Source organism: Odocoileus virginianus, chromosome 2 (genome assembly GCF_023699985.2).
Source record: "Odocoileus virginianus isolate 20LAN1187 ecotype Illinois chromosome 2, Ovbor_1.2, whole genome shotgun sequence".
Lineage (NCBI taxonomy): Eukaryota > Metazoa > Chordata > Mammalia > Artiodactyla > Cervidae > Odocoileus > Odocoileus virginianus.
Window position 1 is genome coordinate 2427324 of NC_069675.1, and position 25673 is coordinate 2452996.

At 45.8% G+C, this 25673-nt stretch overlaps 1 protein-coding gene and 1 long non-coding RNA gene across 6 annotated transcripts; one reads left to right on the forward strand and one right to left on the reverse strand.

Moving 5' to 3' along the window:
* Window positions 1-796: 796 nt before the first annotated feature.
* STARD7 (StAR related lipid transfer domain containing 7) lies at window positions 797-20428 on the reverse strand. Of its 5 annotated transcripts, XR_011490329.1 has the most exons (9): window positions 19654-20426; window positions 11251-11459; window positions 10902-10951; window positions 9542-9652; window positions 9377-9459; window positions 8892-8991; window positions 3649-3733; window positions 3202-3371; window positions 2577-2666 (listed from the first exon to the last, which is right to left on the reverse strand). XR_011490329.1 is itself a non-coding variant. In XM_070474217.1 (8 exons), the coding sequence occupies exons 1-8, from the start codon at window positions 19974-19976 to the stop codon at window positions 2482-2484; spliced, it is 1146 nt and encodes a 381-aa protein (XP_070330318.1). In that variant the 5' UTR covers window positions 19977-20428; the 3' UTR covers window positions 797-2481. The 5 variants fall into 5 exon arrangements, 4 of the variants coding, with proteins under 4 accessions (XP_070330318.1, XP_070330321.1, XP_070330332.1 ...); XM_070474217.1 differs by lacking the exon at window positions 3202-3371 and having other exon boundaries at window positions 797-2666; window positions 19654-20428; XM_070474220.1 differs by lacking the exons at window positions 3202-3371; window positions 3649-3733 and adding an exon at window positions 3439-3588 and having other exon boundaries at window positions 2524-2666.
* A 154-nt stretch (window positions 20429-20582) lies between these two features.
* On the forward strand, window positions 20583-23864 carry LOC139037495 (uncharacterized). Its single transcript, XR_011490357.1, has 2 exons — window positions 20583-21133; window positions 22374-23864. It is a non-coding gene; the product is annotated as an uncharacterized lncRNA (long non-coding RNA).
* Window positions 23865-25673: the final 1809 nt, after the last annotated feature.

The following is a 25673-nucleotide window of genomic DNA, read 5'->3' on the forward strand; positions in this document are numbered from 1 at the left end:
TTCAGTAGACAGTATGAGGCCCACTTGGTGTCAATGTAAAGAACTTCCTGAAAGCTGGAGCTGCGTGGCAGCACAAATGCTGCTCTCAGTTAAGAAGCCAACTGCTTCTCTGTGCAAACTGTTTCCGTGTAGCCTGGACGGCGGCCAGGATGCCAAGCAGGGGCCTCCACGGCAGGGCGAAGGCCAGCACCCAGCTCTCCAGTGAGGGGCTACGCAGACCCACGTGTACCCGCAGCCCACGACCTCTAACAGGAGGTCTGCTAGCTGAGAGGACTTCCAGCAGTGGAGGAGCGGCCAGAGTCTTGTGTATGATCTGTGTTCACCTCATGTCTCCCACAGGCACCATCACGCATACGCTCAAAACTCACCGTGTGCCCGAAGTCTTCAATGGCTCCACCATCCAGCACCAACCTGCATCCCAGGACCGCCTGTGTGACCACCACGCCCTGGGTTTTGGGGCTCACTCCCCACTCTCCAGCTCCAGGGCTCCAGACCAGGCCAGAGGCCCTGCCACTCCTAACGCTGTTCCCGCCAAGTCCATCCTTTGAAAGCAAAGGGTGTGGGTTACCAGTGGATCCAGACAAGGAAGTGGAAATGGGTGGTTTGTTTTCAATTGCCAATCTGGTCACCTGGAAAGGCCTTATAGTCTATAGACTGGTGGTGGGTGGTGTGGCAGTTACCGCCAGGGAAGACCAAACCTTGCTGCTTTCATGTGCCAGCTCTGCCGGCAGGAATTCGCTTTATGATCAGGAAGAAATAATAAGCCCAGTATGCAAGACTTCCTTGACAACGTATGTCCAAAGACACATTCCTTCATACCAATCTTTGTATTTATTCACGCATTTGGTAAAAACACCACAGTCAGGAGTGAAATCATTACAATGACATAAGTAACTGTACAGACCAAGACCAAGTGAAGAGTCAAATTGCCAAAAAGCAGGTGAGCAACACACAGCTCCTTTACTCAAGTGTACTCATGGCACTTGCCCATACCACCCCTGTCCCAATAGTCACAGGCGCTAAGTTCCAATGCAACCCAGGGACTCATCCCTGGGGATGAGGAGGGAGACACAACCGATGAAGGGAAGCTGGGGCTGTCTGAGGCACCGATCTGGTCTGCCAACGACGCGGAGATTGCAAGAAGTCAGAGTGGAGCAGGCATTTTCTTGGCACAAACTTAGGCCACAAAAAGGTTAAGGGGCTTAATCTCAGCTTTCGCTCCTCTTTCAGCAACACAAAAGGGTACCAAGTGGGGGTGGGGGAAATCTGGTCATTCATATTCTAATAAGAGGAAGGAGGAGGATCTGAAGCCCTTTCCGAGGCTCCTGGTCAGACTGCAGCATGACAGTTAGCCAGGGCAGGCCGATCCCATCTGATTGTGATTTTATCTGAACAGCCTGGTTTGCCTTAATTTTAGCCCAAAAGAGGACAAAAAGCTTTTCACAGGGTCACATGAATCACAACCCCCTTGATGAGCATTTGGGACCAACTGCATCTGTCTGCTCATACGGCTTGTCTGCAGCTCTGAGAGCTTCCAGGGAGGTGCCCAACCCCCACCCCTCTGCCTTCAGCCTTCTAAGATGGCCAAGTTGCCACATTAAGTCAAACCCAAAGTGTGAAAAATAATGCCCAAATCAAAACAGTGCTGTCTATACAGCCCAGACTATGGAGAAAAAATCCTATTCTATTTCCTAATTCCACCCCCGCTTTTTAACACAAAAGTTAAAAAAAAAAACACAAAGCTAAACTGGATGTTTTGAGCATCTCCACTGATCCTATCAAAAACACTGATGATAGAGTTACTGTCTGACAGCGTTTAGTTTCCCAGTGTTCTTGGTAAATGGGCTACAGGGGGAGGCGGTAACCCAGATGAACACAGCACATGAATACCGAAGAACTGGCTGACTCAAGGGAAACTGCTTTGTGTGGGGAACGGCAATGGGAGGCAGAGATTGACATCTCTTGGTACAAACTTTATGTCCCTAGAGACAGGGGAAGGTGAGGACAAGGCACTTACGCTGCCAACCAATAGTTCACACCCCCTCAACACCAGGACTGTGACCTAGAGTGCCTCCAGCCATGACCTGTCATTGAAAACTCAACCGTCCAAGTGGTCCAGTTGGACCTTCAGAACCGAAGGAAACCAACCCAAAGTGCCACAGAACCAAGGCTGAGAACGGAATGTGGGCAGAGAAAGTAAAGGATGTTGTCCCCTCCGGCCTGAGGTGAGGCTGGTTCCAGAGGAGCTCCAGGAACACCAGTTTCAAAACGCTTGGCCCGAGACCATGACAAGGCCCTTCGGATGCCCCCTCCTCCTGTTCCGATAGAGAGCAGCAGGGCCCTGAGAGCGGACACCAGTTCTGAATCAGCCTGCGTGGTGGCTACAGCAGAGCCCTGCGAACCCGCCCTGTTCCGCAGCGGAGGGAGAGATGACACCGAGACAGGGCTGTACCCGCCTGACCCCAGTGCCCCCAGGGCCCGTCAGGCGTACTCGATGTGGGCAGGCCCACAGCTGCCCTCGCTCTTGCGCTCAGAAGATGGGGTGGCGGCTTTGGCCTCACTCCCCACTTCCAAAGGCTTAGATGAGATATAGTCCTTCACTTTGATCTCCATGTTCTTGGCTTTCAGAGTGGCCATGTGCAGCTTCTCCAGGAAATCTGGCATGCCTGTTGGGAGAGAGGGCAATCTGGGCGGGCAGACACACAAACCAGTAGGCTCACTATGTTTTCACTGTTTTAGTCACTCAGTCGTGTCCAACTCTTTGCGACCCCATGGACTGTAAATCTGTCCATGGGATTTCCAGGCAAGAACACTGGAGTGAGTTACTGTTTCCCCACTTCCTTCTCCAGGGGGATCTTCCAGACCCTGGGATCAAACCTGAGTCTCCTGCATCGGCAGGTAGATTCTCTACTGCTGAGCCACTAGGCTCAAAATTAGCAGGGCCTGCTTCTCTCCAGGCAGGAAGTCCATGCTTCCTTATAGAGGCCACAGCCTCACTGACAAACAACAAACTTACAGGCAGTGAAAGCACCTGGGACCTCCCTTTGAAAAGGGGCACTGATCAAGCCAGAGTCCCCAAAGGCGCCCTTTTATGTGATTCAAATACCACTTATCAGTGGCACAGCTGATTTTGCTGAAAAATGTCAAACAGAAACACCTATCTCCTCTCCATTCCCCCCTGAAGTGTAAGACACCGCTTACAGAGAACAAGAGAGAAAATCTCATGAAGCTGTTTCTAAGGGAAGAGACCGGCCGGGAAAAATGCAGTCAATCACAGCAGTGATGTGCTGTTGCCTTTGTTAAGAAGGGTGGTGGCCCCTTTCTCCAGTGGACTGTCCTATAACCACATGTTTTAAGGCTTCCGACACGATCTAAGAAGAAAATTTATAAATGCATTAATGTACACAGTGTGTATTAAGCAAACGTTCTTCGATTCACCTCTGGGCACAGGCTTCTTTTTGGGACTCCAGAATGCTCATCCCTCCAAACTGCAGCTGGAGGCTTCACTACCTTCAAGACAGTATTCAACAACGAACTCGGAAGGCCTCCCGTGAAACAAGTCTTAACCTCCTTGAAGCCACTGAGAAGCTAGAGAAAAACAAAACGTTCAGCCCAAATACCCAGGCCCGTGCACAAGTACCCACTCACCACTGGAAACCATCCAACTAACGCAGTAGCGCGGAAACACGGTCTGGGGGTTGTCACTGTATGTCAGCAAGTAGTCAAAGCCGTTCTAGGAAAAAAAAACAGCAAAGATGAAGGTACCCAAATCACCCCTCACAGCCTCCGTCCCCAGTGCCACAGAATAACCAAGATGGGACTCTGGGGCAGAGAGCTGCATTTTTTTTTCACCCTGAGCAGAAAAGAGTTAACACTGAAGACCTGAGAGGTTACTATCTCGTGAGGCTGGCCCAGTGGTGTCTGGGAAGTTGGTGCCGGCCTGACCCCGGTCCACAGTTAAGTACTCCAGGGCTACCTGTGCCCCCTCGGTGCAAACAACATGCTTCCTGCTGAGCCCCTGCTCTCCCCCTGGGGTCTGGGACTGCAGGACGTGCTAGGCAGAGGGCGCCTGTGTGACCAGCCCCTAGTGCAGACTCTGGGCACCGAGTCTCCACTGGGCTCTCCAGGCAGAATCATCACACGTGCTGCTGCTTTTCTGCGGTGGGAGAAGATGTGTTCCGAGAGAACCCACAGGGATTCCTCCAGACCCCGCCGGCACCTCCCCCTTTTGATCCACCTATGCATCCTCCCGTCACTGTGATAAATCTTAGCTGTGAGTACACGGTCAGCTGGGTCCTATGCATCTTTCTAGTCAATCTTAGAATGTGGGGGTGGACCTCAACACATACCCCACCATGTTTAAATATCTTAATCTTTATCGAAACGATGTTAACTCTTACTACTATCACTATTAACACTAGCTAGCATCAAACATTTACATGGCGCTTACAACTATGTGTTAGGAACTGCTTCAGCTCCTCACAACAATCCTATAATGTAGATGCTGCTAATCCCCATTTTACAGATGAGGAAACTGAGCACAAAAGGTGAAGGGACTTTGCTCAAGCTCACCCACATATTCAACCAGAGCCAAGATGAACCCAGAATCCTGACCCAGGGCCAGGCACCCACTCTCGCTGACTCACCCCTCTCACTGGTACACTCAAGACAAAGATTAAAGAGATTTACAGGGGTCCCAATCCCCGGAGAGGTCTGAAGCAAATATGCTCCACCCGCAGGGTAAGAGAGAGCCACTTTAAAAACTCCTTATTGAATGTGTTATTGTTTCTGTTTTATGTTCTGGGTATTTGGCTACGGGATCTTAGCTCTCCAATCAGGGGTCAAACTCAAACCCCCTACACTGGAAGGCAAAATCTTAACCAATGGACTGCCACGGAGGCCCCAAGCCTGCACTTTAAAAAGCAGACCGGCCAGAACTGTAGACAGCAGCACTGTGACTCTCATGCCTTTACGCTGAAGCTCACCTTCTTTATTCCCTGGGTGAAACGTTTAGTCCTTTACTCATCTACTCAACAGCTCTCTGAATGTCTGCTATGTGTCTGGGCACTGTGCGAGGCACTAAACGGGAGATAAGAACATGCTAGTCCTTGCCCTCAGGAGTTTCCAATTGATAGGACAAACAGGTGCTGTAACAGAGACACAGACCGAATGCCACAGAAGTAAAGAAGAAGGAGAGGTGAAGCCTGCACACTGGGAACAAGTGACACCACAAAGGCTGGCTAGGAGACAACACGAGCTAATATATATAAAAAAAACTTGAAATGATCCTTCCCATAAAGCACTTGGATTGAGAAGTCCAAAGTCCTGGGTTCTCATCCACTACTGCCTATACTGAAAAAAGTCAAAACTGAAAACAGTTGCCATCAGGAAGAAGGAATTAAATGAGTAGAAAGAACAGGGATGTAAGCTAAATTACTCTTAAGAGTGAACAGGCCCAGAAATACGAGAACTTCTAGATGCCAAAGTGTGGTATTAAGGCTCTTAGAAGAAATGCTCATTTTCAGATTCACACCTAAACTATAGAAGGTGAACCTAAAACATAGCACCAGAAGACAGGAGAGTTTCTGAGGTCAAGTCAAAAGGACTCTGGTCAATAAGAGGATCCTAGATAAAAGTGACTGTAAAACAAACCAGATATGCTTAAATCTTTGAGTTTCTAATAGTACCTCTTTTTTCTTGTGGCTGTACTGCACAGCATGCAGGATTGAACCCAGGCCCCCGTATAGGAAGTATGAGTCTTAACCACTGGACCACCAGGTAAGTCCCATCATTTCTTTAAAAAATAAAAACTTTAACCTTTGGAGGACTGCTTGTTGAAAGAACCAATTCAATATTTTAAAAACTAGTAAATGAAGCAAACAAATCAGCATCTTTCTTATTTCCCTTTCCTCTGTGAACTATAGGAGATCAAATAGTTAATGTATAAACTTTCAAATACTGGCTTCCCTGGTGGCTCAGCTGGTCAAGAATCCGCCTGCAATGCAGAAAACCTGTGTTTGATCTCTGGGTTGGGAAGATCCCCTGGAAAAGCGAACAACTATCCATTCCAATATTCTGGCCTGGAGAAGTCCATGAACTGTATAGTCCATGGCGTTGCAAAGAGCTGGACATGACTGAGCGACTTTCAAGTATGTCATCTAATAAATAGAAATAAGCGAAGAAAGAATGAAGAGTTCATACAAATAGTATTTTGTAACTTCTAATAGTTGAGCTGAGTAATATTCATCAATCATCTCTGAATTCACCAAGAAAGGGATCAGAGCCTTGTCATGGTGAAGGGGCTTGCTAACTCAATGAAGCTATGAGCCATGCCATGCAGGGCCACGCAAGACCGTTGGTTCACAGTGGAGAGTTCTGACAAAATGTGATCCATTGGAGGAGGAAATGGCAGAACACTCCAGCATACTTGCTGTGAGAACCCCATGAACTGTATAAAAAGGCAAAACCAGACATTATATACCTTTTAATAAAGCAGTCTTGCTCCAAGCAAATAACCTGAATCTGTTCAAGCCTCTAGCTCTAAGAACCCACATACAGGGAACACAGGGGACAGAAAAACATCAGATGACACTATGGGAACATAACCAGCAAAATCCAGGACAAAGAAACTGCTGCTTCAATAAATACAATTCCAAGGGGGGAAAACGGAGGGAGAACTCAAGATATAGATGCAGAGCTATGGTGTGAACACATTTCAATATCTGGATCTTATCTGAAATCCTGATTCAAATAAATACAAAAAAATTCATGGATGATCAGGAAAGCTTGAACACTACAGATGTTATATATTAGGGAATACGATATTATGTTTTCAAAAAATCTTTCTTTTTGAGATAAAAACTAAAATATGTATAGAGGAATTCTTCAGTCCTTCACTAGAATCTGCTTCAAAAAAAATCAGGGTTGTGGGAAAGTGACCAGAAAAAGTACAGATAAAACAAGTCTGGTCAAGTGTGTGGTCACTGCCGGAGTCGAGGGAGGATACAGAGTTCATGCATTATGTTATTCTCTCCACTTCTCTATCTTTTGTCTACATCTCGAATCTTCCTTAATAAAAAGTGGAACTGGGGAGCTCCATGATGGCCTGGGAGTGAGCACTCCAGGCTTTCCCTGCTGTGGCCTGGGTTCGATCCCGGTCAGGGAGCTGAGGTCTTGTAACCTGGCAGCACAGCCACAAAAAACACCACACCACGGCTCAGGATCTTCACTCCATCTGGCAAATCCAAACTCAGCTCCCGGTTTTCAAGTATCTTCTATACACAGTCAAGGAATCACCACTCCTCCCTAAATTCTGCCTTCCTCTCTAAGCACCGAGTCTCTCAACATCCAAGGTTCCCTCCTTCCTTCGTCTTCGGCTGAATCATGGAATCATGTCTTCTACCTCCAGGGTCCTTCCTGTTTTCCTCCACCTAGAGGCTGCTTTTTTACAAGAACCAACTCAAGTCTTACCTTTCTCCTAAGAGCTTGTCACAATACGCTACAATACTTACACAGACAACGCATACTGTTCCCCCACCTCAGCTGAAAGAAGCTATTTACTGACAACAGACTCCGCTGGTGGCCCGACTCTGCCTTAGCCATTTCATGGTCAGGGTTTCCAAAGGCGGTAATGCTGGCACTCCAGTCACTTTTTTCCCCCCAAACAGGAAATACAGGGACAAGGTTCAAATTTCAGAAGCAACATCAAAGAAAAGCACGAGGCATACTTCTAACTCCCACAGTCCCCAGCCTGCCCAGGCAATAGCAACATTCTTGCTTCTAATGTAAGGACTTTGAAACATGTTTAGCTATATTCACTTACAACACACTGGAAACAATACTTTCTACACTGCCAACCAAGTTCTTTCTTCCTCAGCCTCTCTCTCACATATACTTGGTACATATGTAATCAAACAAAAGTTTCATAAAATATGCTTACATTGTTTCTATTTATTCCTTTTCAAGCAGTAATTAAGTCTGTCTTCCACTAGTGGGTAGCAATGCATGGTTTGAAAAACACTGCTTTATGGGACTTTACTAGCAGTCCACTGGTTAAGGCTCTGAGCTTCCAAGGCAGGGGTTCGATCCCTGGTGGTAAAGATCCCACGTGCAAAAAAAAAATATTGCTCTAAAACGGCACAAACATCAACACACACCTCCCCGTAAAACACCACACTGACAGAGGCAAACCAAGGTTTCTGTCACGCTTAAGAGTCCCATTATACGATGGTGTAAGTAAAACAACTTGCTGAAAACAAAAGCACAGCTAAGAGAACATACAGCTCTAAAACAAAAGCGATGGGGAAAAACAAAGTGATTTCAAAGTTAACAGGACTAAAAACAGCAACCACAATCAGTATGTATGCTCAACAGAGATTTGGCTAAAACATCAAAAATAAAACACCACACTAAGTTGAAGAAAATATTCTTTGCAAAGAAAGGTCATAAAATGTTCAAGAAAGCAGACAGCATTGATAAGGAAACAGGAGTCCAGAAATGTGTTAAGTGTTCTGCCCACGGCGGGAATTCTGATGGAAAGGGTAGCTCGCTCTGGTTGAACGCCACCAACAAGCCTGTAGGAGTCAGGGCCATTGTCTTCTCATAGCTGCCCCTCAGGTAACAGAAGCCAAGGGGTCATCACTACTTTGTCTCAAGGGTCTTCCAGGTACACCACTCTACAGGAGGGGTCCTCAAGTGTGGTTCCCAGGCCAGCAGCACCAGCCTCACCTGGGAGCTTAAAACATGCAAATCTCAGGCCACAGCTCCAGTGGATCCGATGCAAGCCAAGCTGGAGAGCCAGCATGCCCTCCCCAGTTCAGACAAAAGGCGTTTTTCCTTGAGAAAATTCATAAACCGCTAACCCATCACATCTCGGATGATGTACAACTCACCTCATCAAATGACTTGTGTGGACGGATAACCATTTGGGACTCGTATGACCGGACCCTGACGAATTCCGGAGACTCGGGCACACTCGGGTGCTCCACAGCACTGGCAGGGAGAGAGGCAAGAGAAACTGAGAACCGTCTACACACAGGCCCACCGGAGCTGAAGTTACGAAGTAAAGGCAGCCTCTTAACTTTTAAATGACTCCATCAGAAAAGTCATGAAATAGAGTGAGTTACCTCGGTGTTTCCTGCCTCAGTAGGCTTTGTGTTAAGAAGACAGTGTCTCTTTTAATTATCAGCATTAAGGAACTGAAGAATTAGTTTGATGAAACCCTCTGAGACAGTCACCAGTTCCAGCCCTCTCACATTCTTGCTGGGACACACGGCACCCTGGCTTCACTCACAAGACAAGCAGACTCCCAGCAGACACATGTGAATGAAGGCCAAGCTGAAGGGACTCGGCGGGAGCCAGTGCTCAGCACACGTACCGTGACACCAACACCATCACGTTGTTCTCCTCATCCACGCTGTACCGCCGAACGTACACATAATCCCGTGAGTACATCGGGTACTAAAGAGGAGGAGGGGTGAGAGGATCAGGGCTCGTCTCACGTGGACGTGACCAAAGCAAAACCAGAGGTGACAATACTCACAGGAAAATGGGTCACCCAGTGAAGAACCTCAGAGCCACTGACCACATCCCTCTCGATCACTTCCAGCTTGATCACCAGGGCGTCCCACTTTTTCCTATATTCTGTATCCAGCTACAGAAAGAGCAAAGACCATGAAGACCCAAGAGATCCAAAACAAAGCTACAGAAGACTTCTCCAGATGAGTGGGCCTCTTACCCCAGAACCTTCTTCTGAAACTGATCTGACCTAAAAAGCAGTGCCCAAGTGTCAAGACACAGCTGTTTACTACTGATGAGTCTTTTAATTAAATCCCTTCCTGTAGGCCAATCCCACTACTTTTAAAGTGAACCTTAAAAAAAAAAAAAAAACCCAAGTGTAAGAAGAAAATATTGTCATAGACATGTCTAGAGAAAATACAGTAGTAGACAGTGATAGAAATCTGTAAGGATGAAATAATTCCAAAAAGTTTTAAACAGACAAAAAGTCCAAAAGTACGGGCAGACGCTTCACACAAATACAAGTGGCATTATTTTAAAAATTTCTAAAAAAAAAAAAATTTCTAACATCACTAAGAACTAAGGAATCTCAAAGTAAGACACATACCATACACATTCAAATCAACAAAAATTCAATACAGATCGACAGAATTCAGTGCTTAGGGGAAAGCGTGCACTTGTGTGTTAGCAGTGGGTGTTATAATCACCACACTAGTTACTCAAAGTCCAGTAAAACATGAGAACTCCAGCAAGGAAAAAACAAATTTTGTAGAACTTTAGGTGATCCCAGCTCCCCTTTTCTCTATTTCCCCTCAAGGAGGAACAGTCTTGGAACACATACTCTTATCTTTAGTAAACAAACACCTTTACTGTGGACAAGTTCCAGATTGCTGAGTCCTGACTGCATCTGTACTGAAGGGGAAGGACATCGCTAAGCCAACAGGTAAAACTGGAATACAAAGATTCTATCAGAGTTGCATCAGTTAAATTTACTGACTCTGATAATGGTACCATGGCTAGTTAGGAGAATATGTCCAGTTTCTTAGGAAATACACACTGAAGGCTTTTGGAATAAAGGGTATGTAACTTGCCCTCAAATTGTTTAGGGGGAAAAAACTATAGTCTTATAAAATATATTAAAGCACTCAAATCCTTCCTCTATTTGATCTTCCCAACAGCCTTGTAAAGAGCAGAACTGGCCTCATCCCCAGCAGGCAAACTGTAAGTCAAAGGCCACCAAGAGGCGATCTGACATTAAATGTGGGGCAGAGAGATGGGTGGACTGAAGCCAACCTCTTATCAGTCAGAGAAATCACTCACGTGGACGATGGCAAGAGGACATCTAGTCTCAGCAGCTCCAGATCTGGGAGGAGACATGTACTCACCTGAACGTTGAAGAACTGCCGCGGTGTCACGTCCGTGTAGGTTCCAAACACTAGAACAAAGAATAAGCACTGTCTGCCACACTCATCACTCACTCTATTCCTATCACTTAACGGCATTTCAACCGCAGAGTACTGATGTACAGATCTTAAAGGCAGATTCAGAAACCAGAAGTCACACTGGGGCAACAATGTACGACAGAGACAACCTATGGCAGAGTGTAACACAGACAAGGAGACTCTCGTCGTCAGGGAGGAGACGCCAACAGCACACAGGGCAGCTCTCCCGGGACAGAACCGGAACGGAGCGTAAGAGAACAGAGTGCCGTGCACCCAGCCGGGCCGGGCTCACCTCGGTACTGGTAAAGGTGGGTGCCTGAAATGGGACGCCGCCACAGCTTGAAGTGTTTCTTATCCATCACCATCTCCCATGGCTGCTCTTTGCCTCCTGAATCTTCAATCCCTTCTGTCTGGGATTTTGGTTCTGGGGGGTGGCGCTCAACTCCAGAGCTCCGAAACATACCTGACATTTCCTCCAACCGTTTCATCTCATCAATGGATCTGGAGAGGAGAAAACCAACAGGTGTGGTGGGGTGGTTGGAGTCAGCCCTGAAAAATGAACTGGCCACACAAAGACTTACACAGAGCAGTGTGGGTTTAAAACAGTATAAAGTGTAGGGAATAAAAATATGAGTTCCTGAGTCTGAATCCCAGTCTAACATTCATCAATGAGAATATTAAATTACTTAACAATCCCTATTTCTTAACCTGTAAATTTGGGGATGATAATAGTACCTACTTCAAAGGCTGATTATAAAAATTAAATTTACATGTAAAGTGCTTAATACTAGCCATATAATTAGCCCTCACATTTTATGCCTATGAAATGTCATTTGATATCCCATGCCTATTTTTTATTCTCTTGTCTTCCTATCACATTTTAAGAGTACTTATGTATTTTTCCTTCTTTAAAGAGAGAATTCACTTGCTATAAAAAATTATACTTTTAGTACATACAAATCAGTGCTTTTTAGTATAGTCCCAAGGTTGTACAACCATTACCACCAATTTCAGAACACTGTCACCAACCCCCAAAGAAATCTTTACCCATAGCAGTTACTTTCTATAGCCCCTGACAACTACTAACTTACTTCTGTATCCGTGAGTTTGCCTCTCTGGACAATTCATATACATGAAATCTTACAAAATATGGCCTCTTGGGTCTGGCTCTTTTCACTTAGTAATATATACAAGTTTCACTCATGCTCTAGTTTATTGCTTTTATGGCTGAATAACATTCCATTGTATGGATATATCACATTTTGTCTACCCATTAGTCAGGTGATGGACATGTGTTTTCTACTTTTTGGCTATTATGCATAATATTGCTATAGTTATCTGCATACAACTTGTGTACATACAAAACCTTTCAGCTGTCTTTGGTAAATTCCTAGGAGTAGATTTACTGGGTCTGGGAAACTCTAACTTTTTGAGCAAGTGCCAAATTATTTTCCAAAGCAGTTTTTCCATTTCTAAATTCACACGAGCACTGCATGAGGGTTCCACCTGCTTCACATCATTGCCAACACTTGTTAACATCTTTTTTATTCCAGCAATCCTAGTGGGTATAATGACTAATAACGTTAAGCATAGTTTTATGTGCTTATGGGCTATTTGTGTATCTTCTTTGGAGAAAAGAGCTATTGAAATCTTTGTTTTAAATTGGGTTGTCTTTACTGTCAAGTTTTTAAAGTTCTTCATATATTCTGAACGAAAGTCTCCTGTTAAATATTTACAAATATTTTCTCTGACTCTGTGGGCCATCTTTCCACTTTCTTGATAGTAACTTTTGCTGTACAGAAGTTTTCAATTTTGAGGAAGTCAAATTAATCTATTTTTTCTTTGACTGTTCATGTTTTTGGTATTATATCTAAGTAACCACTGCCTAATCCAGTATCGTAAGAATTTACGCCTATATTTTCTTCTACAAGTTTTACTTTACATTTAGGTCTTTGACCCATTTTAATTTTTGGGTACAGTGTTAGGTATAGGGTGTCAATTCACTATTTTGCACATGCATCTCCAGTTGTCCCAGTACCATTTTTTAAAAAAACATGGTTTTCCCTTTAATCTTTTTTTAAATTTTCATTATTTATTTAATTTGGCCATGCTGCATAGCATGTGGGATCTTAGTTCCACAACCAGGGATTGAACCTGTGTCCCCTGCAGTGGAAGCACAGTCTTAACCACTGGACCACCAGGGAAGCCCACTCCCTTTAATCTTTAAACAACAGTTAGGTAAGCAAGACTGCTGGCTGGCTATGTCACTTTTACAATTCAAGACTGAAGATACCACCTACTGATATGTTCTGTCTGAAACGCCCTTTCTTACTCCTCTTTAACCTTCAAAAACCACACAAGGGGACTTGCCTGGTGGTGCAGCAGCTATGTCTCTGTGCCCTCAATGCCAATGGACACGGTTCAACCCCTGGTCAGGGAAATCGGTCCCACATACAAGAGTCTGTATGGCACAACTAAAGATCCCACGTGCCGTAACCGAGACTCAGTACAGTCAACAAATAAAAATATAAATTTTAAAAAAACCCATAAAGCTCAAGGCTAACTCCAAGAAAGGGTTAACCATACACATTTACTTTTATTACTCTACAGAAACATACTGCACTATATTATAATTAATCTGTCTTTATGCCTATCCTCCTTACTAAAATGGCTCCTAGCAAGTACCTGGTAAACATTACATTCTCAATAAGTGTTTGCAGAATAAAGTGAGTAAAATAAATATGGAGGTAGGCCTCAATAATTCAAATTCTTATTAAAAGATTACATTAATACACTGCTTTAGAAGTCAAAAATTCAAAATCATACCAGTAACCCACAATTAAAAGTTTAGAGCCATCCAAACGATAGCGCAGAGATCTGAGTTCTAGTCCCAGCTCTGCTAACCTGTAAAGGCTCCCCAGTTCCACCTGTAACATGAGCAAATTATTCCTTGAAGGTTTATTCCAATTCTCTGAACTTTAAACTTTGAACTTCAATGAAAGTATTTATGTACGAGGACATTTGTGTTTTGACCACCCGAAATCTTTTCCTTATTAAGGAGAACTCCCAAGTAGGTGAGATACAGCCCAGTCCCCCTCTTATGCCCTAGCAGTTATCACGTTAACTCCTCATCAAATGAGGTTAATCAGAGACTTTTGGTAGAGGACTTCAAGTCTTGAGGAAATAACACAAGGCACAGGACCTTTTAGATTTCCTCACTTATCTGGAAGGAGAAATGCAACAGATCTGCGGGAAACAAAACCAGCAACACTGTCCAAAGAAGAGCGCTCCTGTAGCAGGTCTTGGCTATCCTCCCAGCCACCCTGTGTTCTCCCTGGCCTTCCTCAATGCTCTGTACATCCTAACACCTTTCTGATTAAACCCTTTTTGGAGAGAGTTAACCTGTATCAGTTTCTTTGTTTGCAACTGATAACACTAGCCAGTCAATTTATATTGATGTTCTGATGAAAAACGTTTAACCATTTTTTAAAAGTTTCAATGTGAATTGAACATTGCAAAACAGGATTGTCTGCTATCATTGCAAAAACCATAGAGAAATAGGGAAGGAAATTTAGAGTAGGCAATAAGGTCTTGCAGAGGAGAAAGCAAAAGTAAAGACACAGCTAGCTTTGGCTGTGAGAACAACAATGCAGGTATCATGTAGGACCAATCATGGTCTGTTGAGAACTAGTAGAGCACCCTTCAAAAAAAATTAAGCTGGACTCTTGAATGTCCTTACCACATAATGAAGAGGGGCAGGAATGTCTTGAGAAAAATACATCAGAGGCTCATAAAATTATATAGTAATATGGTTTTAAGAAAATTAAACTATATGACTATAGGCAATATTTTTAATGGCCTTCTAAGACTCAAAGTGGTACAGAGCTTCTGACCCACTGCTTAATCAGCTTCTTAAGATTAAAGGTCACTATGTGACCTTGAAAAATCTTGAGACTGAGTCCCTAGGGGGGATAGCAATGTCTTGTGAAGGTATGACACTCACTCTTTGTACAGCACAATATGAATGCTAGAAGACTGCATCATGAAAATGTCAATAATTATTGTCCCAGGTTTAAGAATCTCAGAAGGGTCTCAATTTCTAAATGCTGACATGACAGACATCAGCACTGTCACTATCATTTGTGTGAAGAATAAAAAAAAAAAAACACCTCTCACTATGTATCCCATTAGCCTGCTGTGTCAAATCTTATTTGAAGGGGATGGTTGCCTACACCTTGTTATCTAAGAGACTTAAGTAACAAGGGAAGAAACAGGACAAAAGAGATTAAACCCGAAATAGCAGCAGAACCAGATTAGTAAGAGGATCAAAGAAAGATAGTCAATGCTTTCCTTTCTTCAAAACTAAAGTCATTTCAACATTTAAGAAAGGCTGTATGGAAAGCTAAGGAAATTGAAGGCATAAAATCATGAAAATGAAAAAAATGAGTATAATCATATTAGGCTCATCTAGGGGAGTCCTACCCTAAGTGTAGAGCTTAACATAAGGCTCCAAAATGACTCAAATGAAGCCATTCCTGTAATGAGTAATTTACCAAAGTAACACTGCTTTGTTTCAATGATCCCCTCCTCAAATTTCCAATTATTGTCAAAGTTAAAGACCTTGAAGAACAACTGTCATGGGACATACACGGAAATAAGACATCAAAAGCTCCTTGCAATTCTCAGCCAACTGGTTAACCATCAAATAATGGAGACAATCTCAAAAAAAAAAAAAAAAAAAAAAACTCTCAGCTTTTACATAATTCTGACTATCTAAGAATGTATGGGAATAAAAACATCCTTAAGTGACGGGGGTGGGGATAGAAGTCCCTTTAAGCCAAGAGGACTTTTTCGTGATCATGTATCTAATTAACAACACAGTGAAAAGTTTAAAGGCTAAAATAGGAAAATGGCTAATTTTCTTCATGAAACTTTACTGGTACAAATTTATTCAAATTTCAATAGCAATGTATTGTAAATTTTCTTTAAAAAGGAGGGAAATTAATGGAACATTTTCCCCTAGTCTTTCATTATTTCTTAACTTCCTTCTTTTTGTTCCTGTAATTTTTTTTAATGTTCCAAAAAAAAAAAAAATTACTAGTAGTATTTTTCCATAAGATTTGCCCTGCGCTCACAGAATGCCAGCCAGCACCAAAAACAGTGGTTATTTTGTCTGGTCATTTAATTGAAGTTAATCAGGTAAGAAAGCTAGACTAAGCATTAAAAGACCTGATTTCTACACCTGGCCTATCAATAAGAACAATTTACTTCTTTCCTCAAGTTTTCATGCTGCTGCTGAGTCACTTCAGTCGTGTCCGACTCTGTGTGACCCCATAGACGGCAGCCCCCCAGGCTCCTCCATCCCTGGGATTCTCCAGGCAAGAACACTGGAGTGGGTTGACATTTCCTTCTCCAATGCGTGAGAGTGAAGTCGCTCAGTCGTGTCCAACTCTTCGCGACCCCATGGATGGCAGCCTACCAGGCTCCTCCGTCCATGGGATTTTCCAGGCAAGAGTAACGGAGTTGGGTGCTATTGCCTTCTCCAAGTTTTCATACTGATTCTCAATTAATGAGTTCCTATTTACGATGTTCGCATTAAAAAGGGAGCCTTCCAGCCCATTACTGTGTGACAACAGCAATGTCAGAGTGAGTGTGCACCAGGACAAGCTGGTACAGAAATGGCACAGAAGAGCCAAAGGCCGTGATTTAGGGGCCATGGGACAATCAGCTCTTCTTCCACGAACAATGAAAGAAATGCACATGTCCCGAGGCACAGTGGACTATGCTCATTCTGGAAGCTACCCAAAATCATCTAACCAGTGCCAACAAAATCTAAGATCTTCTAACTTCAGCAGTGCATCCTGTAAAGCAAACAAAATACTTAAAGCACAAAGCCTAAGCCTGGATGGGAAGGGAATCTGGGGATTGAATGGATACGTGTATATGTATGTCTGAGTTCCTTTGCTGTTCACCTAAAACTACCACAACATTGTTAATTGGCTATACACCAATATAAAAGTTTAAAATATACATAAAAAACCCACCAAACCTAAAAAGGTTAACCTGTACCCAGAATATCTTATTCAATAAAATATGGGAATTCCCTGGCAGTCCAGCAGTCAGGATCCCTTGCTTTCATTGCCAAGGGCGTGGTTTGGATTCCCAGCCAGGAAACTAAGCAAGCTGCACACAGTGCAACCAAAATAAATTAATTAATAATAAAATACAAACATGACAAGCTAGAAGAACAAAGATCTTTGAAATCACCATACAACCAAGATACAGTTGACAGCATATCATTTGCCAACCCCCCCATCAAGATAACATTTCTAAAAATCCTCAAAATGGACTTGATCAAATTTTAAGTATATGACTGAACTCAAGAATGAACTGGACATGGAGTTAAATGAGGGCCTTTACTGGAACAACAAGGCTGGGGAGGGTCAAAAAGGGCACCTTGAGTGCTCTTAGGGCCTTTGTCTAAGCTTCTAACCAAGCGGGTTAACACAGAACAATACCTCTTCAGGAGCTGGATTAGAACCAAGTGCTTCAACTGTCTGATTTCTTTCTCCCACAGCGGGTAGTGACTATGGACTCAAATGTTTACCACATCTATTTATTTTCCTGTTTTCCCCTCCAGCTCCTGGAAGTGGGAGACCTACTGAACAGGGGTTCTAGAACATATCATCAATAAAAATACACGAAGAAATAGTATGAACTCTATCACCCGGGCCCCAACACTACTCAACTCCTATTCCCAATGGGGCACCCAGAGGTCCTTTCCTCGTCTTTCTCTTTCCCAAACCAAATCCAAGTAGGACTTTTTCCCTCAAACTTCACGACTGTGGAACATGGGTATTCCATCATCATCAAAAACAGAATGCAAATTCAAACAGTTGATTGGTAATTTTGCAACTAAAACGTTATCTTCCCATATTTCTCATACCTGAGAACACCATCAGAACAAACGGACAAGATCCCCAAAACACTAACAGAAACTAGGCAGACCATCTCTCATGCTTTGACACCTTAACGTTTTTGAGTAAGGTTGTTCATGGTTATGAGTTTAAACTGCACTTGGAAAACAGTCCTTTTTACTGCTAGGAAAATTATTACCAGCTCTAAAGATACACTTTGCATTTACCGACAACTCACAATGTTGCCTGGCATCTGGGTGCTACACTTCTAGACAGATCACAGTGTTAACTTTACTGAAGTATTTCCACTTTAACCTAACCAAAAGTGTGAAATAACAGAAGAAATGGCTAGAATAGACTTCTATTGGAATTTATCCGAGGTAGGGGGACTATCCGAGGTTCCTGAAATCAGTTTCAGAGTTCAGGGGGCAGAATATGTGGAGAGACACACATTTTTCGTTTAAAAAAAAAAAAAATACAACAACAATGTAAAGCATGACCCAAAGCAAGGTTTCCTCATGACACTACATGAAAACTGTAAGGGCTCAGTTTAGAGTCACAGATCAAAATCAACTAATGGTACTATACTTCTCACAGAGGTTTTTGATGATGACAACATGATTACAGAGCCTAATGAAACCCTCGGAGTTCTAGTGGAAGTGAAAATCCCATGGACGGAGGAGCCTGGTAGGCTGCAGTTCATGGGGTCGCGGCAAGCGACTCCCCTTTCACTTTTCACTTTCATGCACTGGAGAAGGAAATGGCAACCCACTCCAGTGTTCTTGCCTGGAGAATCCCAGGGACGGGGGAGCCTGGTGGGCTGCCGTCTATGGGGTCCGCACAGAGCTGGACACAACTGAAGAGACTTAGCAGCAGCAGCAGCAGCAAGAAAAACTAACCTAATTCTTCCAAGTTAAAGTGTGTAGGCTAATGGTTTGCCCCCGGAGGGCAAAATTTCCAGTCTCATAATCCTGCCATGAATCACAATGACAAAAGAGCTCTCCTGGTATTTCTCACAAATCCCATTTGGAACAAAGTAACTTTGTAAATTGCCTATCTACATCCTCAGGTCCATTTTAAAACCTGTTTGGTTTTTGCACGTTGTATGCGAGCGTACTTGCTCAGTCGTCCGAATCTCTGCGACCCCAGGCCCCTCTGTCCATGGAATTTTCCAGGCAAGAATACTGGAGTGGGTTGCCATTTCCTCCTCCAGGGGATCTTCCCCAACCAGGGATCGAACCCATGTCTCTTTTACCACTGTGCCACCTGGGCAGCCTTTGCATCTTCCTGAAAGAATGAAATATTACATGAGCAATAGCTTACATGTCTTCAATACCAACTTCCCACGTTATTTTTTTTAATTAGTCAAAAAAAGAAAAAAAATTGGCCGCACCCTGCGGCATATGGGATTTTAGTTCCCTGACCAGGGATGGAACCTGCGCCTCCTGCATTAGAAACGCAGTCTTCTTAATCACTGGACCACCAGGGAAGTTCCCAAAACGTTATTTCTACAGTGGCACGCTCCCCCAAAGTCCCCCTCTCCACTAGCCTACATCTGCAGTTATTTCTAATTCAAAAAATCAAGTTAACCCGCAGAAGCAATGTAGAAACGTGGGTTTGCTACAACCAGATCAAACTACTTGCATCGTCACTTCCAGTAGCACCCGGTCAACGGGAGACAGTGATCGCCAAGGCCGGCCCCAGGTTTCAAGGTTTCCACCTCCCAGCCCCACCGCCCCCAACCCCGAGAGGAAGCACGACCTCGCCACCGAGCCCACCTCTGCAACTCCTCCTCCCGGATCCTCTCCTCGTCCCACACGAACACGCCAGCGAGCGCCGCCATCAAGGCAGAGGCATGGCCCGGGCGTCCGCGCAGCCGGCGCCAGAGGCGACCGAGGAGGACGCGGCGCGAGCTCTCCGAGTACAGGCGGCCGTAGAGCTGCGCGATCTGCTGCGCGCGCCGCACGCGCAGGCCCGTCACGAAGCGGCACTGATTGGCCAGCAGGGCGAGCAGGCCCCCGCCCCGCGCGCCCGCGCGCCCGGCCGCCGCCGCGCCCACCAGCCAGGCGGCCAGGCCGGCCGGCGGCCTACGCGGGAACATGCCGCCCGCTCGCCCCGCCGGGGCCCCGTGCACACGCCGCGCGTCCGAAGGAGAGCGACACCTCGCTCGCGGCGCCAAAGGAGCAAGGCCGGGAGGGTACGGGCGCCCTCTCGCCGAGTCCTCCTAGTTGGCCGGCCCCGAAGTCGTCTCACGGTCTAACAGGTCCTTCATCTCCCTCTGCAGCAACCGCTGAGGAGAAGTCTCCTTTGAGAGAGAGAGTCGGTCCAGGCACCGGCCGCGGCGGTGGGCCCGCGACCACTGCAGCAGGCTCTCCGCGGTTCCGGCCGCAACGCCGGAGGGCCGACAGCAGAACAGCCCTTTCGGCCCCCTGCCTCCTCGGCCTCCCCGGGCCGGTGCCAGGGGCCGGGGTACAGAGCGCGCGGAAAGCGGCGAAGCTGGCGAAGAGATCCCAAGCGTTCCGCGTCCACCACATGCGGGGCCAACTTGCACCCTACCACTAGTCTCCGCCTCCGGCCCTGATTGGGCGCGGTCCGGACTCCGGGTTCTGATTGGTGGCGCCAGGTGCTCGTCACTGCCCCCTCGCGCGGCGAGCCTGGACCCCTCGCTAGCAAGGTAGGTGGCGCGGCGGCGAGAACTAGTCAAGGGCAGCTCGTAGAGTGACCGGCGGACCCCGCCGCCGCCGCCATCTTCCGGCCGCCGGATCCAGCCCCGCTAGGGTCCGTGGCCAGGTGCCTGTTAGAACCCGGCTCAGTGCCCTGTCGATTGTTTTGAGAGGCTTGAGATCGTCGCCTCTAATTTGAGTCTAGGGTGAGGGTGGGATCTTGGCTCTGCGTCCACGAGGCGCTGGGGATATCCAGATTGGGGGCTGGGGGCGGGACAGTGTAGACGCCTTCGGTGGATGGAGACCCTGCCGGGCCTTCCTCGGCCTGCCCGCTGGCTTTCCCGGAAGCGCTGTACAAGCCAGGACCCCTGAGCACCGATCCTCTCTCTGCGACTCCTCGACCGAGAGCGGGCCAGTGGGACATCCTTAGAGCCTAGGACGCTGTCAAGAGAGCTGCTTGGGCAGGTGACCCACCTCAGTGTGGAAATGCCGTAGCCCTTTCGTAAAAGAGCAGCAGAATGGAGTCAGTTGGGGCAGATGGCCCTGGTCGCGTAGTAGCCGTCCTTCTTTGACCCGAAGGTGACAGCGTGAGAAGGTAAACAGGTTTCCTCAAACCTACTTGGCACTTCCCCAGAACAGCCTGGCTAAATGATCTTAAAGAGTATTAAATGACTATTCTGTGCACAACCTCAGTAAAACGAAAGGGCTGGATGTCCAGCAGGAAAACCTTACACGAAATTCTTTTATTTTTTAAACTTGTATTAAGCTTATATGTTACAGTACCGTAAAAGGAAGTCTTCATGTGACAGACTGCTCATTCCACGGCAGTGAGTGCATTTAGAAATTTCGCACTTAATGTACCTACATGAGCAGTTTTATGTGGTCTTAATAAAAGATATTTCTCCAAAAAGGAAAAAAAAATTGCTTTACTGGGGGCTGAAATTTAGGTCTATCTAGACTGTCTGATTTTACTCTGGTGATTGTTATTGATGTTTATTTTCCGTTGACATAAGGAGAAATGGGTATATAACAGAAAATGGTATTTTATGCTTTGTGGAGCCAAGCTTCTCTCACTGGTGGTAGGATGGCTGGAAGTGGATGTGAGGGTGTATGGTCAGGCCACTCAGGATGGTGATTCAGCTTCGCTCTGTGCTTGCCCTGCCAGACCTGTACCTGCCTCACTTACACCCTACTCATGATTGACCTTCCTACACCGTTCTAGGTACTTGCCCCAGACCCCAGCTAGTGATAGCTTATCAAAGGGGTGGTGAAGGGCATGTCCCTCTGCTCTTTTCCCTGGTAACTAATGAGCCACCTGAAGTCAGTTCCCCTTCCACTGGCCATCTCCCCCTCCCTTCGACAGCCAAGACTGCCACCATGTGCTGCCTGCCCTGTACTTCACAGGGTGGGGTGTTGCTTCAGAACCTTGCTTCAGACATGTAGGCTCCCCCATCAAACCACTGATGTCTCTGTTGCTAACTCCACGCTCTTCTATTTGGAAGCTGGGCAAGCACAGAAGCCTTGTAGGCCCGTGAGGTGCAATCCAACAAATGGGAAAGGTTGAATTTTCCTACTCTCCTTTGATTTAAAGGAGCTTAGGACTTCTGCTTTTGTTCCTTTTTGGGTTTGTTGTTTTTTTTTTCTTCCTGTTTTTGTTTTCTGTTTACCAAAATGAGTTCTCAGGAACACCAGCTGAGCCGCTCCGATCCAGCCATTTTTTTCCCCTGTCTTTGTTGCCTCTTTCTCCTCAGTACATAAACACTGTCAAGTTCACTTTGGAGAAGACCTGAACTCTTCCTTTTTCCAGATACCACCCCTTCTCTTTCCTTTTACAGTTGTGGTTTGTTTTTGAAACTGATGCCAAGCTGGACCCTGTGGGGCTCCCGGGTGAGTAGGCTTTTTTGGCCTCCAGGACCTTCTCTGAGTTTCAAAGGGCAAAAGATTTGCTAATCAAGGAAGGAGCAGTCAGGAAACCACCTGGGGCAAAATAAAAGGAACCAGAGAGGTTCCCCGACATTAGCAGACTGCACCACCTAACACTTTGTGTTGTGTTCAGTTGCTAAGTCCTGTCTGACTCTATAACCCCACGTGGACTGTTCCATGCCAGGCTTCCCTGTCCTGCACTATCTCCCAGAGTTTTCTCAGATTCATGCCTATTTGAGTCAGGGATGCTATCTAACCATTTCATCCCCTGCCACCCTCTTCTACTTTTGCCTTCAATCTTTCCTATCACAGACCCTAATTTTGTCACCAACCTCGCCCTTTTTGAAACTTCCCAAGAGAATGGGAGACTGTTACTGCCTTGATCCCTATCACACACCCTACCTGACTGTATAACCTCTCCCTGTTCACCAGGGAGGGGAGCGCAGTTCTTGAAGTGCTAGCCTACTGTGTTCCCCCTTTGCCTGGCAAAGTAATAAAACCACTTTTTCTTTCTCCTCCCCATAACTCTTTTTCCATATTTCTGTTTGGTCTTGGTGCACAGAGAGCCAAGATTTTGGCATCAAAAGGACAACATGAACATGCCTGCAGTCTTCATTGCTGTACCTACCTATCCATTCAGCTTTAGAAGTCTCAAAATCCATTTCTTCTATACCATTTTCTCTAGCACTTTGTTGTTCATACCCAAGAGTACTCTCTAGCCTAACCTCTCTTCCAGTCCATCAACAAACTTTGTTTTGCTTGTGTATTCCCAGAACAACATTGAAAAAATGTATTCCCTTTCTATATTTTTGACTTGATCCAAAATTCTTAATCATGAGCTTGTCTTATATAAGTTAGGTTCTGCCCATTAGACTCACCAAAACATAAAGCTGAGTGGGCATAATAATCCATAGTAAGTGGTGCATCCAGAGTTGGGGTGAGAGGCCGGGGGCCCAGTAAGGCACACAGACAGATGACCTCGACATCCATGTCACGTCGCATCTATGCACTGAAGACAGGAAGGGACAGGGTAAGCCTCCCAAAGAGTGCCATAGCCGCTGAGGACACACGTACGCTGGTTAGAACCAGCCAGATCCAACGCAGCAGACAAGCCGACTTCCACCTGAGCCTCAGTTACGCTCATTGTAATACATCAGCTAACTGACACACCCGTGAGCGCCAGTGACGGTTCCAAGGCCCAGCACAAAAGAGCAAACAGTGGCTGGTGACCCAGTTCTGGGGCCCCTCTCCAGAAATAGCTGGAATGATCCTCCCACCTCATTAGCCTGTGAAATTACCCAGCCCATAAAAACTAACCACCCCATGTTTCAGGGCCTCTCACCTGAGATGGCCCACCCTCTTGTCTATGGAGTATCTCCCTGAATAAACCTGCTTTCACTTTACTATGACTTGATCTTGAGTTCTTACCTGCATGAAGCCAAAACCCACCCTTGGCAGACATCCCAGGGACTCGCCTGATATCTGGGACGAGCATCCTCCCCACCCATTCTCTTTCCTGATACACATTGATGCCTCTCCCTCAGCCCTGCCTCTAGCTGCATAGAAGGTGGAGTCTCTATGACCGTCTGCCCAAGGAGGAAAAAAAGCAAAGCTTGAACTTCTCTGGTAGTACAGGGGTTAAGACTCTATGCTTCCACTGCAGGGAGTGCAAGTTTGATCCCTGGTCCAGGAAGTTCCACATGCCACTTGATGTGGCAAAAAAAGCTTGATTTGCTTATAGGTCAAAGTGGTGTGTGGGTGCAAGCTGAAAAAGAACCATAGCGGCACTACAGCCCCACCCTAGGGTGATCTTGAAAGATGGTGCCAAGGGAAATTGTCCCAGTGAATAACTTCTCTCACACTTGTTGTAAACAGAAATGTAGGCAAGGTTGGACTATATATGGACTTAAGGCACTAGCAATAACCTCAGCTATGCAGGTGACACCACCCTTATGTCAGAGGGCGAAAAGGAACTAAAAAGCCTCTTGATGAAAGTGAAAGAGGAGAGTGAAAAAGCTGGCTTAAAAGTGAACTTTCAAAAAATGAAGATCATGGCAAATAAATGGGGAAACAATGGAAACAGTGACAGACTTTATTTTCCTGGGCTCCAAAATCACTGCAGATGGTGACTGCAGCCATGAAATTAAAAGACGCTTCCTCCGAAGAAAAGCTATGACCAACCTAGACAGCATATTAAAAAGCAGAAACATTGCTTTGTCAATGGAGATCCATCTAGTCAAAGCTATGGTTTTTCCAGTAGTCGTGTATGGATGTAAGAGCCGGACCATAAAGAAAGCTGAGAACAGAAGAATTGATGCTTCTGAACTGTGGTGTTGGAGAAGACCCTTGTGAGTCCCTTGGACTGCAAGGAGATCAAACCAGTCAACCCTAAGGGAAGTCAGTTCTGAGTGTTCACTGGAAGGACTGATGTTGAAGCTGAAGCTCCAGTACTCTGGCCACCTAATGTGAAGAACTGACTCGTTGGAAAAGATCCTGATGCTGGAAAAGATTGAAGGCAGGAGGCGAACGGGACAACAGAGGATGAGATGGTTGGATGGCATCACCAACTAGATGGACATGAGTTTGAGTAGACTCCGGGAGTTAGTGTGTGTGTAGTCCATGGCGTGCTGTGTAGTCCATGGGGTTGCAAAGAGTCGGACAGGACTGAGCGACTGAACTGAACTGATGGTACTAGCATGGCTTGGCTGGTTGCACAGGAGCACGGAAGGAGAAGACCAAGGACAAGGATACAGGCATGTGATGGATTATGTGTTTGGGCAAGAATTGAGCAGATGCCCACCAGAGAGCACCAACTGTGCAAGAGGCAGTAAACAACCAAATAGAATGACTCCCCAGTCGATACCAGCCAGATGCTGTGACCACCTCGTACTGGCAATGAACGGAGTAGCCACAGTGGCAGGGATGGGAGCAACACATGGACCCAAGAACATGGGCTCCCATTCACAAAGGCTGATAAAGTTCCTGCCATTGCTGAATGTTCAGTCTACCCCCAATGAAATCAAGGCCGAGCCCCTAGAATCAGTATTCCTCATAGAGCACAGTCAGCTGCTTGATGCCAAGTTGACTACAATAGATAACTTCCATCCTGGGAACGGGCAGCGATTCATTTTGATTGGAGTTGCTGTGTTCTGTATGGTTGGCCTTTTTTGCCTGCCAGGTCTCAGCCAGCACTGCTATCTTGAGTGTTTACT